The sequence below is a fragment of the Amaranthus tricolor genome, chromosome 8 (assembly GCF_026212465.1).
Source record: "Amaranthus tricolor cultivar Red isolate AtriRed21 chromosome 8, ASM2621246v1, whole genome shotgun sequence".
NCBI lineage: Eukaryota > Viridiplantae > Streptophyta > Magnoliopsida > Caryophyllales > Amaranthaceae > Amaranthus > Amaranthus tricolor.
This window is the reverse complement of record NC_080054.1, coordinates 31,222,279-31,234,594: the sequence shown is the minus strand read 5'-3', so window position 1 is coordinate 31,234,594 and position 12,316 is coordinate 31,222,279. Positions and strand designations below refer to the sequence as shown.

The 12,316-nt window shown below is 34.6% G+C and overlaps 2 protein-coding genes across 4 annotated transcripts in view; one reads left to right on the top strand and one right to left on the bottom strand.

Annotated features, from left to right (window-relative positions):
* Positions 1-54, top strand: part of LOC130821278 (DExH-box ATP-dependent RNA helicase DExH15 chloroplastic) — a 14,754-nt gene extending 14,700 nt beyond the window's left edge. Inside the window, exon 17 of the mRNA XM_057686973.1 lies at positions 1-54. This exon is cut by the window's left edge and continues 302 nt beyond it. The gene's annotated coding sequence lies outside the window, so the exon portion shown is untranslated.
* Positions 55-2,224: 2,170 nt separating this feature from the next.
* LOC130821277 (paired amphipathic helix protein Sin3-like 3) lies at positions 2,225-11,688 on the bottom strand. 3 transcript variants are annotated; one of them, XM_057686971.1, is made up of 24 exons: positions 11,251-11,688; positions 10,866-11,030; positions 10,277-10,447; positions 9,997-10,180; positions 9,810-9,908; positions 9,490-9,606; positions 9,251-9,366; positions 9,079-9,167; positions 8,397-8,533; positions 8,154-8,220; positions 8,042-8,071; positions 7,650-7,891; positions 7,405-7,559; positions 7,096-7,223; positions 6,753-7,007; positions 5,876-6,469; positions 5,505-5,596; positions 4,320-4,955; positions 4,131-4,231; positions 3,908-4,046; positions 3,657-3,809; positions 3,393-3,556; positions 3,198-3,309; positions 2,225-3,072 (listed from the first exon to the last, which is right to left on the bottom strand). In XM_057686971.1, the coding sequence occupies exons 2-24, from the start codon at positions 10,940-10,942 to the stop codon at positions 2,914-2,916; spliced, it is 4,017 nt and encodes a 1,338-aa protein (XP_057542954.1). In that variant the 5' UTR covers positions 10,943-11,030; positions 11,251-11,688; the 3' UTR covers positions 2,225-2,913. The 3 variants fall into 3 exon arrangements, with proteins under 3 accessions (XP_057542954.1, XP_057542953.1, XP_057542955.1); XM_057686970.1 differs by having other exon boundaries at positions 3,198-3,312; positions 11,251-11,580; XM_057686972.1 differs by lacking the exon at positions 10,866-11,030 and having other exon boundaries at positions 3,198-3,312; positions 11,251-11,582.
* Positions 11,689-12,316: the final 628 nt, after the last annotated feature.

Here is a 12,316-nt window from a genome sequence, read left to right as displayed (position 1 = left end):
TCCTGTAAAAGATAATTTTTTAAGCTGATGAAATGAAATTCTAGCCTAAATCAAGTGTTTAACCTGATAATTAGATTCTATGGAAAGTTTAAGAGCTTTTCTTTTTTCATTTAGGCTTTTGTTAACTGGCTGCTTATGCATCATTGTGGTTATAGAAAGTGTAGTCAGTGGATCACTTTGATTATTTGATGGATAAGAATACTATAAATCATGATTGCTAAAGAATTTATTATTTTTTGATAATCCCTCTATTTCATTCACTTTATCCCATTTCCTTATTTGTTAGTTTTTTTTATAATATTACCTTTATTTTACCTACTTTATAGTGGTCCGCTCCACTTTTTACGTCTTTTACTAGTAATAATTTAGCAAATTGTGTATAGTGGTCCCTTTCACTTTCTTAAACTTTATGCCCATTAAAATGGGAAAAAAATCGTTAAAATAAAGAATATAAAAGTATTAAAAGTAATTTTAAATTCGTTTTAGCATTCCCATCCTCTATATGAAATTACACCCTTTTTTTGAGGTTTACATGTAGTAATTTGTTAGAGAATAAGATGAAAGAAGATAAAATGTTTATTGATAAGATTTTAGAGAAATTATTGCTTAAAAAGGTAAATGTGCAAATTTATAGGTGTAATAAGGATATGTTGGATCCAATCTAAGTATCCAACCAAACATGTGTTCTATATAAATGATTTTAAATTCATTCTTCAACTTTGTTTCTACTTGAAGTGATCTGTAGATTTCTTTCAAACGAGCAATACACGATTTTATGTCTTTGATTGTGCAAGAGTGTACGGTGAAGCTGAAGAGGAACTATTTTTGACCAAGTATATTATTTAGGAGTATTTAGTTTTGACTTTTGACGGTAATACTTTCTTTGTTTCGTTATACTTGTAACATTTTGACTTTGTACGCAATTCAATGTATTATTGTGTTCATTTATATGTTGAATTATATATATTTAAAAATCACAAAAAGTTAATATTATGAAAGTATGCAATTAGACGATTTAAACAAAACCTCACTTGACTATATTTTTACGTACATATTAACCGCAATATATAATATAAGCTTGAACGATGAATAGAGCTCATAACCAATATGTAACAAGTATTTCAGAACGAGAAAGTATTACTTTAAATTTTTTTTTAACATCTTCCTGACGAGAGATATATGCTAAAAAATCTTTTAATTGAAAAAATAATTTCTATCTACTTGCTAGAATCGAATCTTGTCTTGGTTAAAATAAGTTTCACTTTTCCCTTATTAGATCGAATTTTGGCTAATCATTTTTCCTCAGTCTTCCAGAAAGTTATGATCTCTTTGCAAACGCTTTTCTCTAATATTAAAAGCTTTGAAAACATTTTTTGTTTTCAATTAAACATAATCCTCATGAAAATCTTTTTTAAGAAAACATTTGCTGAGCCAAAGAACTAGGCTTTTAGCATGTAGAATTTCCACTAATTTGCATAGACCAACCGACCAAGAAACCAATTCTGACTTGCCAAGAAGACCAGTAAGCTTATATTGGCAATCATCAATCATAGATTAGAAGCATAAGACATAGAAGTCCCACGTCAATTTGCCTATAAATTTCAATCTGACGGATAGAGTAATCAAAAGATTATATTAAATTAGATATAATTAAGACTAATTATAACAAAATTTGAACTAAGATAAAATTACACTAAATAAAATTAGCCCTACAAAAGACACGTTCCCCCCTCCATTGAAACTTGTCTACCAATAAAGAAAATGGAAAAAAAAAGCAGTAATTGATGCCCAAAAATAATCTCCGTCACTTACCAGACGTGCAACAACTGGCAAAAATACAAATTGTACATACACGTACGTTATTTTTTCATTTAACATCAATTTTGTGAGATAGATTATTTTAGTACACCAATCTCAAAAGGTATTAAAATAGTCACTATTTACTTAATAAGTAAATCAAATATAATCACTAAAAATACTTGCAATTATTAGATATTTAAATTGATACACACTTAAGTAGTATGAATCAAATTTATACAAAACTTTTATCAAATTTGTACTCAAACACCGATAAAAGTAGCCATAAAAGCTTTTACATTGCTATGCCGAATCTACTCCAGATAAATCCAAAATTATCAGTAAAACAAAAAAACTTAATTTAACCATTAACCTTACCAATAACCTTCTGCGAGGCACAGAATGAAACCTGTGCAAAGACGAAAACTTCAACTAAATTCTTTATTCAAGGGCAGCAAACAGCTGCAGATATTGGTAATATTTAAAAGAAATTACATAGCAATTCAATCAGGCAAAAAAGGAAAGGACCAAAAAGGGATATTAGAATGGAACAAAAATTGATCAGTTACGTAAATGAATGAAATGATTTAGCTATATTTACAAATTATGGCACAATTGCCACAAACTTACATTATACTACACTTGACCCGTCATCGCTCCCTTTATTAGGTTGGAAGGAATGATTTTGTAGGGAATGCTTCAACTAGCAAGTAGCAAGTAGGAACTCCGTTTTGTTTTTCTGCTCTATATGGAAACCGGGATCATTCCCTTTCTCCAACATATTAGCGTAGCTAGTGTAGGTTTGTCGACAATATTATATCCTCCATGAAAAAAATGAAAGCATAAGTAAATAGTTTCCATTGAGTAGGAAATGTAGCTTACTGCTTTTCTGATGCACGAAAAAATCCTATAGTGAGCACCCTCGAGAACACCTTGCTTCAGCAATTCCCGACAGAATAGCTAACATAAAGTGAGCAACAGATGCTTCGGACAAGTGTAGCATAATGCTTCGGACAGCATAGCAAACATAAAGTGAACAACAGCAATTGCCAGGAGCATGAAAATGCATTTCACAGCACCTTTGAACAACAATGCTTCGGGTGATAATGTTATGCATCAATATGAGCTGGCAAGCAATCTGTTAAATGGATCAGATCTGCGAGAAAAGCCATTTTGTGACTTCGCCTGGTCATTGCAAGCACTGCTCACACGCAAAGTTCTCCTATTTCTTATACTCCGGTATAAGAAATCTTCCGAATCTAATACATAAGACACCTACGACACATGACAAATTACCATGTGCAATAGAAGAAAAAAGGGTGATTCTTCCACACTCAAACGCTGAAAAGTATGCATTCAACCTTTCTCAAAATGTCAATCTCTTCCAATGATCAAAATACCTTGGACGAATTGCATGCTACCTTGCACTCTAAACCATTGACAACTTGAACTCCTTCCATGGCTTCAGAAGCACTGGAGATTTCATCTCCGTTTGTATGTTGGCGTTTATTCCTGCTACAGCAAGCATATTATTTTAGTGAAACCCATCACAAAGCTCTCAATAATCGTGTCAAATTGAAGCTAACATTGCATACCTCTTTAAAAAAATTCCGGACTTCTCTTTCTTATCTGGGTCAACCGAGAGGAATCCATTATGTAGATAAGCTGAAAATTTGGGGTCCATTGACATAGCTGTCACCTCAGGTTTCTCATGCACTTTCTCCATTAATTGAATGGACAAGCGAGCTGGTGAGGACGACTGCAGCAAAAAGAATATGTATGAGATAGAACGAATACTGCAAATGGTCATTAAACAACGGCAAAAATAAAGCGGTGAAGGACAAAAATTTTGGACATACACATTCAATGCGGTATATGTTCTCATCAAGAAGCAAAACACGAGCATTTTGATGATAAACAGCATCTGAAAATCGCTCAAGTTTTCTAGAACTTTCATATGCATATAACAAAAGAAGCTTGTTGTCTACTTCCTCCGTAGCCAATATTTGTAGCTGAAATTGAACACAAGACACCACAAAAGGCAGGAAAACAATTCAGTATCAATTCAAGGAAAAAACAATAGTACAGCAAAATTTTGGAATTTAAAGACCTGCTTGACGAGTTTGTATATAAGCTTGTCTAAAGTGAACAGAAGATATGACTGTGTACCAACAATTGCTCGACAGTCATCCTCAAATTTGCTGTTGTCAGACGAACCATCAACCAGGCTATATAGTGCATTCATGAACCTGTACCGAGAAAACTGAAATCAATTTATCATGTTAACGCCAATTGAGTTTAATAGTAGAAACATGTAGCCATATTAGGCAAACCTTGAATACAGGTCAGACGGAACTGTTTCATGGGGAAATTTCCATTTTCGATCAGCAGAAGATGAGTTTATCTTTGCTGATTGTATTCTTTCATACAGAGTCTGGGCAAAAAAGAAGTTAAATGGTCACATAGAAATAACCAAATCACTAACAATAAACTGAATGTATTCAACATGGAGTCATCCTTACCTGATGGAGTCTAAAGAGAACATAAAAAGAGTCATTTCCATAGAAGATGCGTGAACTTTTTATCCTCTCATTTAAAGCTGTAGGGATATGTTTTGCAATAGGCTTCACTGTTTGCAGAAAACGTTCTGAATGGGGTAATGGTGTTCGATCTCCATTTTGTGCATTCACCATTCCTTCAGCCTCACCCTCACTCTCAGCCTTGTTATCATTCTCATCATGTTCTCCATCTTCATCGTGATCAGGAGAGTGATCCTCTCCTTCACCAGACTCGCTTGGGGAAACATCCTCATTCTCTGAAGCATTCTCACTATCTTCTGATGACCTATGAACACTCTCTTCACCCTCGTCGTCAGCATCTACATCATTTTCACCTCCAGCGTTACGATGACCTGCCTCACATCTCAGTCTAGTTTGACGTGGTGCACTTGAAGCACCAACATTTGGCTTATTAGTAGGCTCTGTTATCGCATTCCCATAAACTGCAAAATTGTCCTCAAAATCTCCGTTTGGAGACAACTCACCTTCCTCTCTTTCAACCTTTGCATGTCCATTAGTCTCTTCAAAGAATTTGGCATCTTTGTTGGCTCCTGTTATCACTCCATTTGATGCAGTAAGTGGCCTTGTAGAGTTGACACCCTGAAAATCAAAAGGTGTGATGTAACATCATTAGGCAATCAACTGTGAACCGAAGGGATATTTCAGGAAGACATTATCAACCACCAGATGGCATACAGCAACTAAGGCTATCTCATTTGGTTGCCGTGTAAATTTTTTTCTGGACATTCAAATTCTCAAAGTCAATCAGAAGGAAAGTGGAGGTGGGATAATCATCAATAAAGTAAGAGGCCGTATAATATGAGCTAAAATCATGTGGCAAACGGAAAACAATATTCCATTATTCCAAGGCTATTCAGTGGCTCCCACCTAGGCGGGGTTTGGGGAGATCTGATGTAATCCAACTTGCCCTTGTTAGTGATAACAAGGAAGTTTTCTGACTGACCTTCGGCAACAAACACATCAATTTCAAATAAATAGAAGTGCACATAATTAGTGTGCCATTAGTGCATTATAATCCGGAACCAATGAACTATATTAATCTTAGGACCATCGAAATATGAGAAACCGGAAAAAGGGGGGAAAATAGAGATAAACCTATCAGCTTATACATGTAACTGGAAAACACACCTCCAATGAAGTCAAAATCCCATCAATAGATCTTGACTCAAGGCCACTGTTATCTGTTGTATTACCGCCTCTAGATTGCATAGCATTATGACCTGCATAGTGTCAGAAAAGTTCAATTACTGTGTAAGCAAGTGACATAAGAAAAAATAACAGCAACCAGCATCCAAAACATGAAATCAAAATCAAAAACATATTGTCCCTCAATACAGGGTTATGAGGGCAATTTATATCATGAAACCTTTCACGTATTGATCACAAAACAATTATAAAACTCAATTAGGAAAGCTTAGCATGAGCAGGGTTTTCATAATTTTGATGAACAGCAATAGTAGTATAATCACTGTCCATCACAATGTCATCAGTAAACATACCTGACGAGTGTTCAACGTTTCCTCCATGAAATTCTTCAGCTTTACAAGTAAGAGATGCATTAGTAGTCAATCTCTCGTGAGAAGTGCCGAGACTAGATATTTGATCAACCCTATTACTATTACTCTTAGCTCTAACTTGATGCAGGTCACTGCTACAGGCATCAGGATATTTATCATGTTTAGCATGATTGCCGGAGCTTGATTGTTCTGGTGGACTACATTGATGTTTGCGGGTACTAGCAGATCTTCTAGGACTTCTTTCACTCTCACCAATAGTAGAAACTTCTGCTTTGGCAACCTCCTTCTTCACTCTCACTACATCTTCAGAGTCCTCTGCACACTGAGCTCGAGCAGGCAAACCAAGCATGGGCTCCAGAAAAGTGATCCAGATTTTCATCACTTTATCCAACTGTTCAGCAGTACAGACTTCACCACAAGAGTACTTCATGAGTTGATATAAATCTTCATGAATTTCAGTATCAGGGTATTCAAATTCCATATGGGGAACAATAGGCTGTTTGTTCCCAGCAGCAACAGCAAGTACATCATCTTTGCATTTCTGCTCGCTGATCTCTTTAACTTCTGCCAATAACGCTGCAAAAAGAAGAAGGATAATTAAATCAGCACGATTTCAAGTATTAGTGTATTACTACCCTGTCACACCTCGTCCTCACGTTTAGAGCAAGCGAATCTGCAGTAGACCTAAACAAGCCTCAAGGAACACAAAAATTATCAGATATAAAGTAGTACCTGATAACCAAATCCAGTCCCCCACAACGCGTTTACATATTTATAGGAACGGTTCGAAATGCGGTATGGGGGACAGTTTTGCGTTTCAATGTACTGAAATTTATGTAAAAAAGAGTGGTCACATTACCTTTTGTACTCAAGTTTTTGGTGTCTTGCTGCTTAAAGTAGAAGCTACGATGATCAAGTGATTTGTGATAATTCTTAGCATATATTTCAGCCCACACCTTATTGAATTCAGCACGGCATCTGGCCCACTCTTCTTGTTTTTGTTTCAAACGAGTCAGTATAACAGGCAGAGCAAGAACTAAATTTTTTTTCAAAACATCCATTACATCAAGACCATGGTCTCCATACAATCGCTCAATGCATCTTAAATTTATCGCTGAAAGTAAAGAAAGGAATGTTAGACATGATATGACATAAAAAAAACACTCTAAAAAGAAAGATCAGAGTCTTGAAGCAGAATGTACGAGTAAAGTGATCCTCTATCCGGATAGGATTTTCTGTATTAATTATGTTGGAGTTGATTTTTTCCAAAAGGTCTTCCACACGCTTAATTGTAACATTCACTGACTCTATCAGCATGTCTAATTCAAACCTGAATGCAACACAGCACGATTAGATCTGATAAAGTGGGTGCAGGAAAGTCAATTTGGATATTTCTCAATAAAAGCTCCAAGTTATGCAAAAAGCATAGAGGTACTTCACAAGGAACCTTATTCACAGTAAAATAACATTAAATCAAGCATGGTCAATATACAGAAATATGGCACTGATACCTGTCATCTTCACATCGAAAAAGGCTTTCCTCATATTGATTTTTACGCATGTGTTTGAAAGAATAATCCTCACTTCCAGAGGTGACAGAGACCCAATGATCATTCAAAACTTTAGCTCCAAGATCTGTTCTGGAGCTAGCGATAGGTATGGGATACTGCATCATTCATTTACGTAAGGACTTAACGGAAAAAATTTAATCAAAAACTTCATTTTCCATGAAATCAAATAAAAGAGTTGCGCCTACATTCTTGGGAAGAAGTCGATAACTAGGCGTGCAGCGTTCACAATCAGATAGGTCAAGCTCTTGTATAGGTTTTCCTATGTACTTGTCTTTGTTCGAATTTGAAGACATTCTAAGGTTTGCAACTTCTTTTTTCCCATAATGAAGACTTCTATCTGAACGATCCCTTTCCCTACTCTCACGATCTCTATCCCTATCATCTCTTCCCCTTTCTCCTTGCTCCTTGTCCTCTGGCCACAAAGATTCTAGTCAAAACGATCAAATCAGTTAATTACAAAAAATATTCAATAATTGCTCTGCCAAAAATTAAAGTAATGAGACAGCCACTAAATGCATTCAAAGCTTGATAAAAAAAACATGGGCAAATCTAGAGATAGAGGATTTATTGCACGTACTTTTACTCATAACGCTACCAAGGAAACCATCTGCAAAACAGTATATATCTAATCAGAGAAGCCAAAAAAATTGACATGTGGTAATAAACAGCAAAATGTTCTCAGACATTACCGATTTTCTCATGTGTCAAGAACTCATCAAATCCCTTCATGAGATAATTTCCAAGTATCTCATAAACCTAGACAGAAAATAAAAATATTCAATCGTGTGTTCCTAATATGTTCACTATCCAGAACTCCAAAACATAGAGAACTTTGAAGCAGGTATTAACTTGGTGTCCAAATAATGTGCATAGCGACTAGTGTACCTCTGGAAATTAATAAAAGGAAAATCACAATAACATAGAAATCTTACCAAAGAATCCAACTCTTGTCTTGTGATAATATTCCTGCTATATATGTGAAGACATTTCAAAAATTCCTGATAATCTTCAGAACTATGTAATGTCTTCTTGACTTTTTCACAGAATGCAAATTCTTGGCTGTACATACCTGCAACAATTGCCAATCTAAGGACTTCACAGGCAGCATTAAAATAAATTACAGCCTTATAGGCATATTTGTATCTGACAAAGTTCACGAGAGGCCAACAGCCTCACAATGCAAAGATATAGCAGTCAAAGAAGAAAGCTAAAACCAAATCAGAGAAAGTTTCACAATAATTCTTTTCAAGAACTGCATACAATCCTTATACTTTAAATACTTAAATAAAAATCAAAGCACATTTTCAGCTATTTCATAATCAACCATTTTTATGGCATTCTAAGAGAACTAGTTCCAATGATAAGTTAGAAATCCTAAAGAACATGCACCCAGACATTCTATAAGAGAAAAATGGACCTGTTTATACACACATGTCTGCTATGCATTTAGTTCAATCATCAATGAGCCATATGTGTGCATGAGTAAGTGCATGAGCGCCCACATTAAGACACAAACTGCACTACACATACTAATTATATTCCATTATTATTCAAATTCTAAATGGCTTGCCACCATAAAGAGCTCATATGAACATTCAAAGTTTGCAAACGTACTTTTCAGAACACTTTTATCATCACAGGAGCCAGTAAAACCACGTGGTCCATCGTTTTCAGCACCTTGGTCAGCAACAGAGTCTTCACCTCTGAAAGTATGTATCTCATGGTTACAAAACAAACTATCCAAATAAATCCTACCAAGGACCTCATCAGTAAATCACATTCTAACCTGTTAATACCATCTCGTTTGTATCTTTCTTTGTCTAGTCTTCTCTGCTCTCGCTCTGCTTTCACCATGTTATCATTGTCGGCATCAGAACCATCAATGTTAAAATCCTGATCCTTCTGCAACAGAGAAAAAGCACAAACATCAGCAGGAAGATGAACGTACAGGAAAACAGCAGAACAGAAAAAAAAAGCTATAAGTGCCTTCTTGGTATGTATCGGCTTTGTAATAGACATACTTACCCGCATTAAAGAATTTCTATCAGATCCATGTTGACCTTGTATCACTGCTGACGTATCAGGTAGAAAATGTGTAAATTCCTCAAGAAGGTCCCGATGGTCTCGGAAGAGGACAGCTACCTGCAAAAGTGAACATGATAAATATGTCGAACAAGACCCTACATTAACTACTCAGTATCTCAATCAAAATTCTCAATTTCAATTCAGTAAACCTATATCCATCTATAAAAACTAACTTAAGACATGTTTGATCAAAGTTGATTATGCATGATAGGCACATGAGGTTTCACCCAAAAAAAGAACTATGAAGAGGCAGAAAATACCTCCTGGTAGACCTCGTTAATGGTCTTGTTTTTATTCCTATACATGTTCAAAATGTCAAGAAATGACTTGTAAACATGGTCATCGCCTAGAAAACGTGCCTGCAATAAAAATCCAAGAACTCTTGAATCGAACTTGCTTTAAAGCAAACTCAAATTACTAAGTACACCCAAGACACCATATTTTCACCTTGATTTTGCTAACAAAGCTGATTGCTTCTTCAAATTCAACCGGCTTCTTTGCACGAGGATCATCCTCAGGATGAAGAACAATCTCATAACCTTTCGGCAAAAAGGTATTAAACCCTAATATTAAGTTATGATGCCCTTGGAACAATTCTTTAACTCTTGCAATCACACCTACGGTATCAATCCTACAAGTAATCATAAAAGTAAAAGCAATCAGCAATTTACAAGTCCTAAATAATAGCATCACACATTAACAAAGATCACTCAATGCCTGATCAAACCTCTGTGCTTTAAAATCCTTCATAACTTCTAAAAACTCATCATATTTCTCCTTTTTATCTTGAAACATTTCCTTCACTGCCTTCAAATAAGCTAGGGCATCATTAGTCGTTAATTTCTGTGGTGTAGGTGCATCACTTCCGCCACCTCCAACCATCTGAGGCTGCCCCGAACTTCAAAATCCAAATCCGAAAATTCATTAGTTCAAAAATGTCAAATTGAACCTCTAACAAAAAAAAATGATCAGAAAGAAGGTTACAAACTTAAACATGAACATGGACTTATTTTATTAATTTACAAAAACGGAAAATAATGCATTCACATTCAAGAAAATTAAAAGAGAAATTCTTTATCCTTAATCACACTCAAAGGATACCAATTAAAAATTATAGTTATAATTTTACTACTAATCAAAAATCACAAATCCAGTAACGCCTTCAAAATGAACCAAAATCGATAAAACTATCAGTAAACATGATTAATCAAACTTAAACGTCTATCATAAAAATCAAAACTAAATTAAACAAATTCAAACTCATAAACAAAAAAGAGCACGATTAATCAATAAAAAACAGGAGAGAGAAACTTTACGTTTCACCGCGATAAGAGTTAGCAGGTTCAGGCTGTTTAACTTGATGCCCTGTACAAACATCTCTAGACCTCTTCATCTCTCTAAAACAAAACTATCACAAAATTTCTTCTCTCTTCAACGCATCATACTTAACACTACAATCATCGAAAACAATGAAAATTTTCCTGCAAACAGCAAAAATACTCTAATTCAAACACAAAAACAGATCTAAAAAACTCAAATTAAAAAAAACGTAACCTATTCTAGCAGATCACAACAAAGAAAACACGAAAACAATCACATTACTTGAAAATTAAGCAAACCATAAATAATCAACAAGAATTTAACACAACAAAAAACGATTGAAAACGCCAAAACAAAAACGAAAAGATCGATGAAACTTACTATAATCCTTTACGTTCTAGACGCAAAATCAAGAAACCTCTTATCAAATACAAAAAAAATACTCGAAAAAATAAAGCAAAAAGACAAAAACTGATGAAAAGTTTGATGATAGTTTGAATTTATGGTTGATATTCGGAGAAATAGTGATAATCAGAGAGAAGAAAGAAGATTTTAGAAAGAGGAATGAAGAGGAAGAAAGGCGGAGGGAGATTTTTGAGAGCTTTGTGAAGGTTGTTTTTGTTTTGTTTTTGGTTTTGGGTGCTAGAAAGAAAGAAGAGAAGGGTGATAATATGTTTGTATGTTATGAACAAAGCAGCGAGATAAATAAATAAAAATTGATAATTGGTAAATTTACAAGTATAACTCAAAGAAAACTATGGAAAAAGAGAAATAATAGGGTGGGAGATGGGTATTGGGTTTGGAATGTCAAAGAAAAAAGCCCGGTTTGCTTATTTGGTAGTATTTGCAAGTTGTAACTATAGTAACCTATTCTTAAGTTGTATGTATTTCTTGTACTTTAAAAATGGGTTTGGGTTTTTTGATTTTGGGTTTTGGATCATGTTAAACGGGCTTGCTACTTTTAAGTTTTGAGGCCTTTTTTGGACTTTTTTGTTAGAGACATCTTGTACTAATTCCTTCTAAAATCACATATTCTTACGTGAGACCGTCTCATAGTAAGGCCATTTAATTGAGTTGGTCTAATGTATATTTATTTTTAAAGTGATTACTTTTTATAGTCTTAAAGTTATCACTTACAACCTTAAAGTGATCACTTATAATTTTAAAGTGACCACTTAGAGAAATGGGCTTACTTGTATGGACTCGTCTCATGGTGAGACGGTCTTATATAAGACTGGTTGTTCTAAAATACTTTGCTATATTACGGTAGGTAAGATTTATATTTCAAGCTTATTTTATATATTGCGACTTGTACATGAGAAAAAATTATTGTCAATGAATCTTTGAATCGTCTAATCGCATACTTTTGAAATATTAACTTTATATAATTTTTAGTTATGTTAATTCAAGATATAATCGATCACAAAAACACATTAAAGTAAATAAA